The following is a 15935-nucleotide window of genomic DNA, read 5'->3' on the forward strand; positions in this document are numbered from 1 at the left end:
TTTGGGTCGTTATCATGTTGCGTCCCTCGACAGCGTTGGCATGAGCTCCTCGTCACGTGAGCGAGGGATTTTTTCATGCTGCCCAATGTTAGTGTGTCATTTTCACACCACTGTGCTAATGTGAGATCGGGCAACAGATTCAGGCAGCAGAGACAACTGCACATTATTCAGTGCCTCGGGGGCCATGAAAAACGCAGCTATTAAACACAATTTGAAAGAATTAGTTTTTCGGTGCATGGAATATGGCAGCTTCTGATGTATTACAATAATCATCATATTCCTATGGGTCCCAGCCCTCTGTGAACAGTATTATTGTATGTGGGCCCACATGCATGAGCTGTGTGTGGTCTTGTTTGTATGTTTATTGGGTGGGATACTTTCATTTTACCAGAACTTGATTTAGGGGTAATTACAGCCCATAGTTTGATTTATTGTTTAGTGAGTGGTGAGTGTGCTGTATGTCCACAACATTGCTTTTGGTGAGAGCGTGCCATGTCACTATATATTGTTGTTAGGTGGCTGGTTATTAATGGGTGTCTGGGTGAAAGGTGGAGTGGGAAATGCATGTGGGTTTATTGTCTGGCATCTGTCCCACCTTTACTAAAAGGGAAGGGGATCAGAGGTGAGATCATGGTGGAATGCAGCCTGGATGAACTACAATCATACACTCACACACAGGCAGAAATATATCCACAACTAGAAAAAGGGCCCCTCGGGGCACAGGTCTCCACCAAGCCAGGTCAGGTTGTGGCCTCCTGGTGGCGCTATAATAGGCCAATGTGAAAAGGGTGCCATTTCTTCATACGCCTTTGATGGCAATTGGATGATTTGAGGCATTTTGTTCCAAAAATGTGTTTTGCAAAGATCAACCTGTTGGTGGCGCTATAACAGGCCAATGTGAAAAGGGTGGGATACATTCCTCAGCCTAGTAAGAAAATGTGTGAAAGATTTCACGTAAATTTCATGCTGCGTTCATGATTTGAGGCTTTTGTTCAAAACGGGGCAATCTTGCAAACTTTGAAAGCCAATTATAGCCAATTAGGATGGAATATGAAATATCGGACAGATCCAACTTGAGCACATCACCATAGAGATACTGTGTAACGATTTGTGAGATTTTTGGACAGAATCTGGAGGAGTAATATCAAAAAATGTGTTTTACAAAAGTCGGCCTCCTGTACTGGTGGCGCTATAAAAGGCAGATGTGGAAAATGCAGGTCAAAGGTTTGGCCTCTAGGGAGTGTGCATGCAACGTTTCACTCAGATCGGTGCAGTTTTAGGTAAAAACTGTGAAAAGCTGCCTCATGGTGGCGCTATAACAGGCCGTTCTGGAAAGTGTGGGGCAGAGGTTCATCGTTGGCATCCAGGGAGTGTGTGCAAGAGAGGGATACGGAGAGATTCATGTGTCCCGCGCGTAAAGCTAAACCAGAAACAGGTCATTGCGTCAGCACGGATGTAGGCATGTAGCCTCGGAAACCCAGACGTTTTATTTCCAGCACGGAGGTGGGGGGGGGATATAGTTTATGGATAAAGTTTATGCGCTTCTATCTGTTACTTCTCTGACACAGCGCATGATGCAGTTCAACTTCGGTGGGACACTGACCGCCCTGAGAGCCACACACAGCTGCAGTAGGTTGTTAATTAAGGGCACGTTCTGAATGCAATGCAAATAGGCGAGTGCGCTCGCCTATTAGTATTAGCCTGGCTAATAAGCCAGACCGAATCAGCTGTTGGCAAAAAAAATTGTGTTGTGTCATGTGATATTAGTCTGGCTTATTAGCCAGGCTATATTAGTATGCAAAGGGGAAGAATGACTTCTGTCCGTCCGTGACAATAATCAATCCTACAGTTTGAATTCTGTACACACGCACACATAGAGCAAAACATATAATATGGGGAAATCAATTGAAAAAAAATATGTGTATTTATTTAAAAAAAAAAGAAATCTGTTTTAGGTTCGCTAGCACCCCCAAATTGTCTGAAAATTTGTAAAAAGGACTTGACCTGGGTGTCCTCAGTGGCAGCTATTGCAACGACTGTGTTATCACTTGCATGATGATTTGATTCAATTAATTTTATTTTATTTAACAAGCAGTATTATACCCACAGTATAATTTAAACAGCCAGAGCTGAGCAGAGCTGACCTAACTTCACCTATAATGTTAAAATGTTTGTAGGCATCAGTCAGTCAATAAATTCAACTTTAGTTTCACACCACAGTCACAGGTAAAAGTGGATGAAGTCCTTGTTTGTGCAGCTCTCACTAAACACTGAGTAAAAAGGAAGAATAGCAAAGAGAGAATAATAATAAATGAATGAACACAAAGTTCATAAAAATAGCAGCAGGTTTAAATCAGTGTCATGTGTCTATAGGTTGTATGGGTTTTAATGTGGTTAAGGTCAGGGGGATTATGGGGGGGTTGGCCAATTAGATTGCATGACCTCAACTCCTGGAGCTTGTAGTAATTGGGTAGTGGTCCAGGACTCGGAGGACTACCAATTAGTAATGCTCTCTGTCTAATAAAGATGATTTCAGCACAGACCAATACAATGTGTCTGGTGCACTAACCACTATTGTTTCTCTGTGTCATCTCAGCGGCTGGCTGTACCTTCGATGAGGATTCAGACCCCAATCTGTGTGACTTCACTCAGGGGGAGGAGGACGACTTTGACTGGCAGCTGTTCCGGGCGCACAACACACCTCATGCCAGCGCTGATCTCTTGCGTGGTGAGTATTCTTTTCTTCTTTTTTTTTTATTGAGGCTCTGAAATTTCACAGCTGTTCGATCGCAATACAATATATATAGAACCACCCGTTCTTTTTAACACAACATAGAAAAACAACAAATACCACAATACGGACATTACATTACCCAGACAAAGAAAACAAAAAACAAGACAAACGAGTACACCACATTCTTAACATGATTGTACATTCCAGGTTACCAGAGTCTTTTTGTTTTTCGCTGTGGTGAGTATTCTGACATTTGTTTATTTGGCTATTTTTGAGGGGCGCTAGCACCCCCATGTCCATCTTTGAGGGTTTGTGTAAACACAAACATCGTCCTAACACAAACGCCATTGAATGCCATTGATAATGAATGGCCAGCTTTGAGCTTTGCACAAACATTCAAAGCTGGCCATTCATTGTCAATGGCATTCAATGTTTGTGTTTGCACAAACAAAAACATTGAATGCCATTGACAATGAATGGCCAGTTTTGAGTGTTTGTGTAAGCACAAACATTTCACAAACACAAACATTGAAGACGAAGGTGAGGACGTTAATTGTGATTGGCCAGAATGAGATGATGTATTATTGCGAACGCAGTGAGCATTTACTATGAGACCCAGCAGATCATGTCTGTCTGTGTGTCTGTGTGTGTGTGTCACGCTGTAACACCACCCGCCCACCACCAGAGGGCGCAGCTGTATCACACACAAAAACACACACACACACACACATGCACACACGCACGCACGCACGCACGCACACACACACACACACACACACACACACAAAACGTAACTTAAAAAAAACGTAACTAAAAAAAAACTTAAAAAGGAAAAACTTTAAAAGGAAAAACTTAAAAAAAACTTAACTTCAAAAAATAAAAAAAAACTTAACTTAAAAAAAAAACTTAAAAAGGAAAAACTTTAAAAGGAAAAACTTAAAAAAAACTTAACTTAAAAAAAAACTTAAAAAGGAAAAACTTTAAAAGGAAAAACTTTAAAAAAACTTAACTTAAAAAAACTTAACTTAAAAAAAACACCAAAAAAAGAGAACTTAAAAAAAACCTTAAAAAATTACGTAATTTATTCTAATTGTTGTTTTTGCAATTTACGAGCTGCGTTCGCTTCCCGCGTTCGCGCGTCTTACTTGTGATGCATGATGAAACTCACTTCACACGGGTGTGATTTTCTACATTGTATCCTCTAGAGCAGGGGTGGGCAACTGGCGGCCCGGGGGCCACATGCGGCCCCCACCTTCACTTAATGTGGCCCTCAAGTTAATGTCAGAATACTGATATAATATTGGTTTCAGCTGTTACAATTCCACAACATGCGAACATGACACCGCTTTAATTACTTCAGTCTAAATTAGTAGCTCATTGTGCAACACAAGTATAATTAAAGGCATTTGAAATTACATAAAAATGTAAATTTTCAGGATTCCAATTCAAAAATAGCAAAAATTCAAGATTTCAATTCGAATATAGCAAAAATAGCAAAAATAGCCGATCTACAAGCTCAAAACGCGTCGCGCTGCGACGCGTTTTGAGCTTGTAGATCGGCTATTTTTGCTACGACAGTAATATATGGCCCTAGGGAGTGAGTGTGGAAATATAGTGGCCCTCTCCATCGTCAAAGTTGCCCATCCCTGCTCTAGAGTCTAGACTAGATCCATAGCAGTGGGTGTCGGGGGTTCACGGCAACGCCCACCATGTTAGTGGAAACTCTAAGACATCCACCAATGTGCCTCAGTGTACAATTTACAATGTAGGCATTTAGCAGACACTGCATTTAGCAGCTGAATGCATTAATTTGGCTGTGGTGTGGCTAAGAGATTGTGACAGCGCTCAAATCAACCTTAGATGACCAGCGCCCATTTTTAATTCATCAGCATTAATCAAGCAGGCAGCAACCATGGTGGTGTCTGCTTCCTGCTAACCCCCGAGCATCACTTTGATGTTAACCAGGCACTCGTCCTGGCTAATGGAAACACACAATGTATTGACACTGGGAGATGGCATGCATAGTTTATGAGGAGCTCCTCTGCTTCGCTCCGTATTTGCAAACACCCTACCAGGGGAAATTGACAAAAAGCTCCTTGACAGAGATATGTGTGGTTGTGGAGGCGCTGTGGTGGCCTCACCCCTGCACACATGCCAACTGTCCAGGAGAGTGATTATTCCTGCGTAACTAGCCAGTCAGTTAGCCAATGAACTGTGAAAGTGACCTTGGCAAGACAATGCTGGGATCATCAATACTCAACAATTTATCGTATATAAGTAGTACAGATAATGTGGTAACTGATGTGGCAACTTAACGTGGCAGAACAAATGACTGTGATGCCAAAAATAAATGAAAAAAGACAAATAGAGGTGATGAGGAGGACAAACATGAAGGTAACAAGGTACACATGAATCAAGAGCGGTTCATTAAATAAACAATTTAACGAGGGATCATGGAGCTTCCCTGAGGAACACCGTGGCTATGTGGAGGTGTGCCATGCTATTTTTAAACGCACATGCGTGTGATTCTGATTGGTATATGTAGGACAGTTCTATCATGACCCACCCCAGGCTCTGTGCTCCTACCTGGCTTGATAAATGATGATAATCCTGAAACAGTTGGACTGCACCTCTCTCACCTCTGCATCATCAGCATTCCAGACAGAATCTGCTCACAGCCACCAAGCACACGACAGGATAATTAATAAATTTCCCCTCAGGTTTAATTACAGCTTACTGCCTCGTCAGACGACCTTTACAGCATTCTGGGACCTTCATCAGAATGGAACAGGTGGAAATAAGATGCTACAGTATTTTCTGAACATGATGAGGTCACAGTGAACCGTTTGTGAGAGCAAGGTGTTGTGTGGAACGTCTTACCTGACTGTCCTTCAGGTTCGAAGGAGTGGTGAGACATTTGTTAATTCCATGGGGAAAATTCAGTTTGCTGATGCTGTTCATGCAGATGGCCGTGATGAGCGCTCAGGGGGAAGCTGTTAGGGGTTTATTTTGTATTTTTTATTTAACCTGATTTAACCAGTGAAAACACATTGAGACAAAAGGCCCGTTTCACTAAGCTGTTTAGCTGCACCCATATTTTGGATGTAAAGGAATCTTCCAAACTTAGTAGTCTATTACTCTAGAATAAGTTAGTCTAATGACTTTGGTCCCATGTAAGCGTATCTCACCTCAGACCTCAAACCCTTAGATCTCCATATATGGAGCTGACCTCTTCTGACAACACATTATGTTGATCCTTCCCCATCCATCATTCCTCTTTGATGTCTCCTTTTTGACTGATACCTGTCCATTTAAACTCTAGACGGGCCCGCCCCAAAGTTATCAGTGCAGCCGCGCCCTGCAGCCGGTGAAAACTAGAGTTCTCAACAGGCTCGAAAATTAAGGCCCGGCCCTACCTGGGCCCTCATCAAACCCTGTACACTCAAGACACTTCCCCCGCTGCCACGCTTAGATCTCCATATATGGAGCTGACCTGTTCTGACATTCCAGTTGATCCTCCCCCTTCTATCCTTCCTTTTCGATGTCTCCCTTTTGACTTATACTGTACCTGTCCATTTAAACTCTAGACGGGCCTGCCCCGAAGTTATTAGTGCAGCTGCGCCCGGCAGCCGGCGAAAATTAAAGTTCTCAACAGGCCCGAGAATTAAGGCCCAGCCCTACCTGGGCCCTCATCAAACACTCAAGACACTGTCCCCGCTGCCACCCTTAGATCTCCATATATGGAGCTGACCATGTGTCGTGTCATAACATAATAATATACTATATAATATACTGTACTATATATACAGTAGTGACTCCTGTTGACTTTACACCGTGGCAGGTTTTACTGAGCTACTTTAGTTGGATGTCTTGGTATGTCTGCATCAGAATTCTGCATCTATGCTTGTTTTTCTCCTAATCCTGCTGAATCTGGCCTGGCCATCACGCTGGGAGTGTCTCTATCCACCATCTTGGCAGCCAAGGTGCGCGGGGACATGAGATAAGTCTATTTACAGTGGATCACTATTAACTTTCTGTTGCTGAGAATTTCAGAATTGCTGAAATTGGTATCCAGGGAGGATTAGTAAACACAGCTGAGATAGCAGCAGCGCATGGAGCTCCCAGGAGAAATTATACACTACATTTCTCATGCATGGGAAAAGTGTTTTGTGACCAAAATAAAACAAGAGGCTTGATGTATTTTTTAATCAAACTTGCTCCTATTTATTTTATTTTATTTGTACAGAGTACGCACATCATAAAAGGTTGCCGATTCTGTAAAAATCGGCAACCTACGAGCTTGTAGGTCTGCTATTTTTGAAAAATCGTGAAAATATTTATTTCAGAAAACTGGAGGATTTAGAAGGATTTTTGAAAATTTTGAGGTCAGGCCTAAATGGGTCAAATGATAAGGGACAATATCGGTGGCACCCAACTGTAAGTGATTATATTTTCAGTATTCTGGATCCCAAATATTGCAATAGTAGCAGCAGGTGTTATGGGTATTTTTGGACCTTGACAATATTTGAAGTGCATTTCACCAACGTGCCTACTACTATCTAGGCCGCAGGGGTTCCCAAACTGTGGTGCGCGAACGCCTTCTAGGGCGTGCGTGACATGAAAAGGGTAATGGCGGTTGTATGGTGTTATTTAGCAGCACAAACGGCAAAATCCGGTAAACCACTGTTGTGAGGAGATGTATAGTCTTATAGAGCAGCTGTGGGAGTATACAGAAGCTGCATGTCTCTCAGTGCAGTGACATTCTGTGATTATTTGCCATAATCATATTAACAAATCTATCATTTTCGGCCAAATACAATGAGACATAGCGCTGGGGGTTGCGTCAGCTACGTTAGGAGGTAACAGGGGGTGCGTGGCCAATAAAGTTTGGGGTCTGCTGAGGGGAAGAAAGGGTGATAATAAATACAAGTCTGAGGAAGAATGTTTTCTGTAGCATTTTGCCATATTTACTCAGTTATTTGCAGAATCCGATCCCTTACCTGACTTTTTTCTTTCTTTTTTTGTATTGTTTTTTTTATCAAAAGGTTACAAATGATGTGAGTTGAGGAAGCAATACTGTATTGTGCCGATGATGGTTTTAGAACTTGGATTAACTCTTTATCAGCTGAGATCGCCTTTTGACGCCTCCTGGTCCAAACGCCCTCCACGCCGAGATCGCCTTTTGACGCGTATTTAAATATGAATTGATTACGGTTCACAACTTTGTTCTCTACGCACTCATATCACTCCGGTTCGGGTGCGAAAAAAAGGAAAAAACCAACAGCAAATTCCGCTGTCTTATGCTGTCTATGGGGACGCAGTTGTTAGAATCGTAATACCGGTATCTCGGATCTCGGATTGATTTGCACCTCATTTCTCTAAACGATATGATCCCCGTTTACAAAATGTATATGTTTTGGACATTATTGCAATTTGCTGCAAGGAAAGCTGCTGCTTTTGAGTAACATCCGAGTGCTTTTTATATTTGTCAATTCTCTCTTCTCTGAAGTGGGAACGGCTTCTCTCTCTCTCATATGCCACACGTCTGTCATAATGTTTAGCGCAGTGGTCAGCTACACACACTGCTGTCGTTCGCAGTGCATCCAATAACACCCAATGCCCGCCTGAATGTGTGAATCACTTACCTTGCTGCTGCTCGCTTTCAGAAGAATTAATCCAAGGTTTGTCATATTATGGATTAAAGTAGGCATAAACTTTAGCTGGTCAGTCAGTGTGTGCAGAGTGAGAAGCAGCACTGATCTGCTGATTAAATTGATATAACCGTCCTAGATATGTCCTATGCAACTGACTGGCAAGATAATTAGTTATTTGGCAACACCTGTGTGAAATACCAATAGTATTATTTATAAAAGGCTAACCTACTCTTAGGCTACATTTCAGGGTGTAAAATTCAATTACTTGCAACTTGCAAATTGAAGGCCAAAATAATTTGTATAACACACACACACACACACACACACACACACACACACACACACACACACACTCTTTATATGTTGTTTTATAGTATACTCTATCTATTACATCGCCAACTTTGCGTCACTGCCTTGGCAGCCATCATTCAACATATATGCATCAGCTCCCATTTAAAAATCACACTCGTGTGAAGTGAGGGCCGCTCTTATCATCATATATCAATAACATCATCATACATCACATGCTGTGCTCAGCCAATCAGCTGAGCACATTCTGTGCTCAATGCTGCTCATACAGACAGACACACATAGCTGTACACAGGAGGGGCTAGCGCTTTTGGCTTCCGCAGAAAAATCTGTGTGTGTGTGTGTGTCTACATGCAGTACATCTGAAATCTTCAGACAAATGCAAAAGCTATATATGTTTTTCTAAAAAAGTTAACGGGTCATTTTAGTGAAAGCATTTGCATATCATCCAAAAAGTACAGGCTCTCGCTCAAACTGTGGAATTGCTTTGCAGTCATGGTGCCATGCAGATCAGTGCCTTTGTGATGATGTTATGGAAATAAATGAAACTACTTTCAAGAAAGTGGAATGATTTGTAGAGAGGCCTGGTAAACAAACAACTCTAGAACTTTTTCTTTTTTTCCCCAATCCTTTGGAAGAATGATGTGTAAATAGAGTTAATGGCTGCCTATAGAGCACCGAAGTCTGACGTCACTTTCAGTAGAGGGCGCCAGTACACAGGTTCATGTATTTTTGAGTGGTGCAAACCACTCCAACAACTGGCTTTGTACCCGTCTACCCGTGTTTGTTCGTACCAAAAAAACGAGCATGGTTGCTATGGTTAGCAACCAAAAAAACGAGCATGGTTGCTATGGTTAGTATGTGACGTCACTGACATCACCGACATCACGTCAGATGTGTAGTTGCACCACTCAGTTCACACGTGTGTGATTTTTTTATTTGCATTGAAATCCCCACAGGGGGATTTTAGGTCGCTTCATATAAGAACTGTGAAAAATAAACCGATCATCCCGGCCTTTCTGTCAGGGGGGTGCATGCGTTGTTAATGATGTCCATTCATACAGCTCAGTGGCCTTGTGGTTAGAGTGTCCGCCCTGAGACTGGGAGGTCCGGGTTCGATCCCCGGCCGGGTCATACCAAAGACTCTAAAAATGGGACCCAGTGCCTCCCTGCTTGACACTCAGCATCAAGGGTTGGATTGGGGGTAAGTCCATGCGACATACTAGCGTCATGTCCAGGGGGTGTACTTGTACATCAAGCTGCCTCACGCTACAGAAACAGGAGATAGGCTCCTGCCCTATGGGCCTCATGGCTCGGCAAGGCTACTTATACTATTCATATTTGATACAGCCAGTTTCTGGAGAAAATGGAATTAATGTGGCCGCAAAAGCCTTGGAACTACAAGGGTATGAAAGCAATGTCGCTGCTAATATAAGTCACGCCCAGCTGTCAACACATTGCGTTCCTGAGATTCCTCGTTGACGTAAGCTCAGCTGGCAGTGACTCGACTCGTAGTAACCACGAAACATTAAATATATAAAAAAATAATTAATTAACATTCCAGTTTCTGTTTCTGACGGGCAGCTGCAGCCACCCCGCCTACCCGGAAATGTAGTCTCTGGGTTGTTTGACTCGTTTCTAGCGCTTATTGTGTTACTCTTTGGGTATATTTGTACATTTCCACCTTCAGTCGATGCTTCATATCCATATGAGTGAAAAGCCCGGGATGATCGGTTTATTTTTCAAACGCAGTTCTTATATGAAGAGATCTAAAATCCCCCTATGGGGATTTCAATGCAAATAAAAAGTACACAAACCTGTGGACTGGCGCCCTCTACTGACAGTGACGTCAGGACTTCGGTGCTCTATAGTTAACCAACCTGTATATTAGAAAGCCTAAACCCTCCTCACATGTTTGGAAATAATGTGCATCATAATGTTAATAATAATAATTATTAATAATTATTAATAATAATGTTTCATCATCCCAGAAATTATGAAATAACAGGCCAATTGCACACTGTTTGTCTTGGGCCGACATGTTTTAAAAAAGAAGGACTGCTCCTGTATGGAGATTTTGAGGGTGTGTGTCGAGACCTGAGGGAAGCAGGCAAATAGATGGAGCTTGAACTCAGTCTCATCAGAGTACACCTTAATATAATAACCCAACAACACATCAGCTTTATGTGAAAAGCGTGGTCTGTGCTGCAAGGCTAAAAGCACCCAAGCAAATTAGAGATAAGATAACAGCGTGTGTAGACTAGTTACTCTGGTGGTGACCATGAACCTATTCCTAGATCAGGGTGACTATCAGTTACTGATGTGTTTAGTCTAGACAGCTAATTTGAAGGTGTGTGTGTGTGTGTGTGTGTGTGTGTGTGTGTGTGTGTGTGTGTGTGTGTGTGTGTGTGTGTGTGTGTGTGTGTGTGTGTGTGTGTGTGTGTGTGTGTGTGTGTGTGTGTGTGTGTGTGTGTGTGTGTGTGTGTGTGTGTGTGTGTCAAATAGGTTTTTATTGAGAACAGATTATAAATTGTTACACAAACATTATGATATGAAATACATTTTTCTTTTATAGATAAACAAAGGAAAGAAAAAAAGACAAAAAAGAAAACCCTCAACCCTCCCACCCATACTGCTCAGTGACACTGCATACAATAGAATAAAATAGTAAGATGATGAAATGCTCATGGATAACATCTGAAAAGAAAATGGCGTACAGTCAACCATATCAGTGGTATCCTGTCTATTAATTGTTTCTACTCAAGTAATGGACAAGGGGCAGCCAACCTTATCAAATTGTTTCTCCCTGTCTCTCAGGAAATACCTTATTCTCTCAAGATGAAGTGTACTAGTCATTTAATTTAGCCAATGCTTAAATGCAGGAGCCTCCTCCTTTTTCCAGTGCGTCAAAATTAGTTTTTTTGCTGTAATCAGACCATATGAGATGAGTTGTTTCTGTGCTCTCGTTAACATAGGCATGGAGTCTGACAAACCCAGAATAATGAGTACAGGTTTATGTTTCTTTACACACATTAGCATATGGAGCAGGAGAGTTAGCAGCCTGATTTTAAATGAAGTAAAAACTTTTCTCCTCAATCACACCTTCAAAGAATTTATGTTTGAGGTGATTATCTCCACCAGGCGTGCAGGTGTGCAGCTTTGCATACGGTATGTCTTCTTTGCACATTCCTCATAGCTGCTAACGAAACTATGCAAGGAGAGATCATCATCCACACTCCAAATGTTTGTGGGGCTGGGAGTAAATCCATTTAGAAAGAACATTCAGAAAAAATTTAATGCATACTCCCGCACATACTTTTCTCCACTTTTCTCTGCTTTATCAACATATCGGCCACAGGGACATATGGACCTTCATTAGACCTGATTCAGTCATTTGTAATTCATTTATATAAATGTGCCACCATGTCATGTGGGAAATCTCTCTGCATGTGCCCAGATATGATAATCAGTGGCAAAGTGTCTCTACTAAAACTAAACTCAAGCGAATTAAAGTTCAGAGTTGTGCTCGTTCATTGAATTTCTACATTTTACTAGGGTGAACATATGATATTTGTTCTTACAGGTCATATTTTGGCATGTTATATCATTACCACCTACTGGCTGACTTACTGCTTGGAAAGCTCAGCTCTCTAGTGAACACTTGGCTTTCATTGAAAGGTTGAACACTTAGCTTGGGGGGGGGGGGGTCTCTCGGGATCGTGAAGCTACTACCATCTGTTTGTTAATGTGATGCCACGTGTCTCCTGGGCTCACACTTGAGAGGGACGATCTGGGAAACGGTGGACGTGCCTTGAGGCAATCACAAAATAACTGTGCATGCGCTGCACAGTGTCTACCAAGCAGCCCAAATAACCACTTGTATACACAGAAGTCCTTGAATTTACATTCCCCCATAATTATGTTGGCATGCTACATCAAAGCCTAATTTATACTCGCTTGGCTTTTTTTATGAGGCTTCAGAGGTGAGTGCAGTTACATGGGGGACCAAGATGTTGCCCTGTCCTGGCAATCATATGCCATTCGTCAGATACCTTCATCCATCTTTCTGCAAGGCTTGCAAATCACCACATTTTCACTGGCGAGGTAATGGAGCCGCCATTCATTAGACAGCAGGGGTGTGAGTAGAGGATAATTTACAATTAATTTGTTACAATAACAGTGATCCCCCATGAGGATCAAGTTATTTATCCGTGTGTCTGTCTGAGACTCCGAGCCTACTAGGGTGAAATCAGAGACATTCCAAGAGAGGGAGAGAGTGTGTGTGCGTACATGCGTGTTTTTTCTTCCAGTGTAAGGTCTTTCTCGATCTATTTCCCTCCTGCAGTGCTATCCTCATTTGCTCAGCTCATCTCAGGTAAAATCAAATTCTCTGGTATTACCATAACTCTTGTCGGCACGCACCGTCAAGGTAATTGATAAGAGTAGGCATTGCGCATGGCTTCTGGGTGGAGCCATTTGCATATAATTGTGTTAACTGATATTATAATGAATGGGAAAAGGCCTGATGCAAGCAGAACGGCTGGCCAGAGATGGATGGGTGTTTGAATTATACACAATAAGCAATATATTATCAGGTCTCAGCGATCCTGTGCTGGTCGGTGTTTATTTTCCCTGGAGTCTGTGGCTGGAGTGTGCCTGGCTATATTGCACTCTGTACATCTGCCAGCTCTTTACTAGCGTCTAATGCCTTGGCTGTTCTCCCGTCCATCGCTCCTCAGTGGCTCCTTATGACATTACTCACTCTGTGAGCTGATGAGCTAGGAATAGAAAGAAGTGGTAATGAGTTTTATGAGTGTGAATATATAGAACAGTGTGATACGTGAAGTGATGGGAGGTGGTCTATTTTTACACTACATTTTCACACAGGGATGATTTAAGAGATGACTGTGACAGAGTAACAAATTGGCTGCTCCATATGTGCCAATATTATTAGTATTCTGTGCATGTCCATGCTTTTAACCAGAGTGGGATTAATTAGCTTCTCAACCTCTGCCAATCTTTACATTATTATTCTCCTATTAATACATATGATAAGCCCGTTGCCTTTTAAATGACATTCTTATGAATGGCTTACAGTGAAGTTAGCTGAAAACAAAGATGAAAAGGGACACAATTAGTCACTGACTCGCCTTAGCTCAAAAACTCCTCTGTGTTCCAAGTAGCATTGTACGGGAGCTTGGCTGAGAATCTGCTGGCCCAGACAGACTAGATTAGACTAGAATAGAAAGGTCACTTCCTATTAGAAGTTTTCCTTTTGCAGAAATTACAGGTCAAGCTTTTGCACTCAGCGTCATGAATTGCAATGACAAGTGGGTTTTTTGAATAGAGCTGAGTTTGGTTTGAGAGCTGGATGGTTATTAACCCTGGGCAATTTGCCTGCTTTAACTGGTGTATTCTTAAGGAGTGCAGCTTGAATAGCTTGAATGTAGATTTTTATTACAGTGTGGAAAAACTAATTCACAAAGAGAGGAATGATAGAGGATTGGTTGATGGAATAGCATGAGGGATAATTGGATCTCCCAGTCATCGACAAACATAAGAGAAAAGTTGTCCTGTGTGAGGATAATAATGGCAGCCACCCGTCCTCACCCCCCACGTCCTCATTTCCCTGTGCTGCGTTTTAAAAATGTGTAATTCAGACGAAGGCTCAGCCTCAGACACACTCCTCTTCCTCTCCTCCTATGACAGAGCAGAACAGTTGGATGGGAGGTGATGGGCTTGGCATGGGAAACAAACCTCCAGCTGTCAGCGGTGAGCAGAGTACAGGAAGGGCTCTGAGGAGGTGGTTGTATGTGGGATGAGCCAAGGAGCCTCGCTAACTTTCTAGTGCTAAAGCTAGAACTCCATAAATGTCAAGAATGAACAGATCATTCTGAAATGTAGTGAGTGCAACCTGGAAACAATATAGATTAATTTAGCATTGTGTCACAATATGGTGGCTGTGGGATTTTACAGGATCTTACCATCAGCTGTTTTTAATTACAGTATGTCCATCCACTGTCCTTATAATACGTACACAATTACTCACTGCATTTATAGGATATTGAAACAAAATGGAAACTCACCTTCATTATAATTAAGGCTATACCCTGGGTAAATATAGTAATCATTTCATTTCATTTCATTTCATTTCATTTCATTTCATTTCATTTTGCATATCAACTCAAGTTGTCATACTTTAAGAAAGAGTCACATTCCTTGTATTTTGCAGCGCCAACCTTATATCCCAGCATTGTCAATTATTATAACACACACACTAATACGGAACTATTATGATTCTTTCTTGTTGTCATGATGTTGTTACTACGCTCGCCTCTCTTCCTTACTTAAGTCACGTGACGCAAGGCTCGCCTCCCACTGGCCGGAGGAGAGAAAAAAGGGGGGAGCGGGGGTTATTGACAGCTGTGGCAGCCAATCGCCGGGTCCATTCGGGTTTGGTCATTACCAGAGGTCCGAGACATACGGGAGCCGCTCCGTACGTACCCAGGAGTCACTTCTTGTGATTGGAACCGGAACCGGCTCCGGGTATTTTCGGATCTCGGACCTACCCGAAGACCTCTAGTCTGAAGTCATTTGCTCCACCATAAGTGTTGTTCATAATGTGAAGGATGGGAACGACACAGCCACCGCTCAGGAAACGCAAATTAACTTTGCACGTGCGCACGCATGAACATTGAACACCAATGCACTCATACACGTTTGTTGTATAATGTAAAAGTGTTTTATGTAGGGAAATTGAGTGAAGGAGTCATGCTGTGACAATTCCTTTTGTTCATTTCGTGTCACTTTATGGCACTTTTGAAAGCGGCTTACTGAAATATGGAAACCCTGCATCAAGTTTATGATGACAGTATAATTATGAAGTTCCAGCTCCCACCACAGTGTGGGACGTCTTCCCTGTCACCTTGCTGAGAGCCAATGGGCTCTGCGGGGAGCAACTGAAAAAAGACATAATCATAACTTCAGAGAAAACTCATATCCTTTTATACTCTGGTGATTATGATGTTTTTCATCACTGTGAAAATTGGGAATTTGGAAAGTCCAACTAGTGGGAATGATTACATTCTAAAAGGCTGATGGGCAAGTGTTAAGCAGCGTACCTCATAGGCTTTGATGTCTGACAGCATGCCCAATTCTCAAGCCCAGCGGCAGATTTGCTACGTGTCACTCCCTGATTTTTGTGGGAATATCTTCTCGCCCCCGTCCGTCTGTCCTTC

General features: G+C 42.3%; 1 protein-coding gene across 4 annotated transcripts in view; it reads left to right on the forward strand.

Moving 5' to 3' along the window:
- The window catches only part of LOC306924495 (receptor-type tyrosine-protein phosphatase U-like), a 164963-nt gene that overhangs the window by 35554 nt on the left and 113474 nt on the right, over nucleotides 1–15935 (forward strand). For all 4 annotated transcript variants that reach the window (XM_079503013.1, XM_079503014.1, XM_079503015.1 and 1 more), the window contains exon 2: nucleotides 2597–2728. In XM_079503013.1, coding sequence (XP_079359139.1) covers nucleotides 2597–2728 — 132 coding nt within the window. The remainder of the gene's footprint in view (nucleotides 1–2596; nucleotides 2729–15935) is intronic.

Source organism: Electrona antarctica, assembly GCF_951216825.1.
Source record: "Electrona antarctica genome assembly, chromosome: 6".
In the NCBI taxonomy this organism is placed as follows: Eukaryota; Metazoa; Chordata; class Actinopteri; order Myctophiformes; family Myctophidae; genus Electrona; species Electrona antarctica.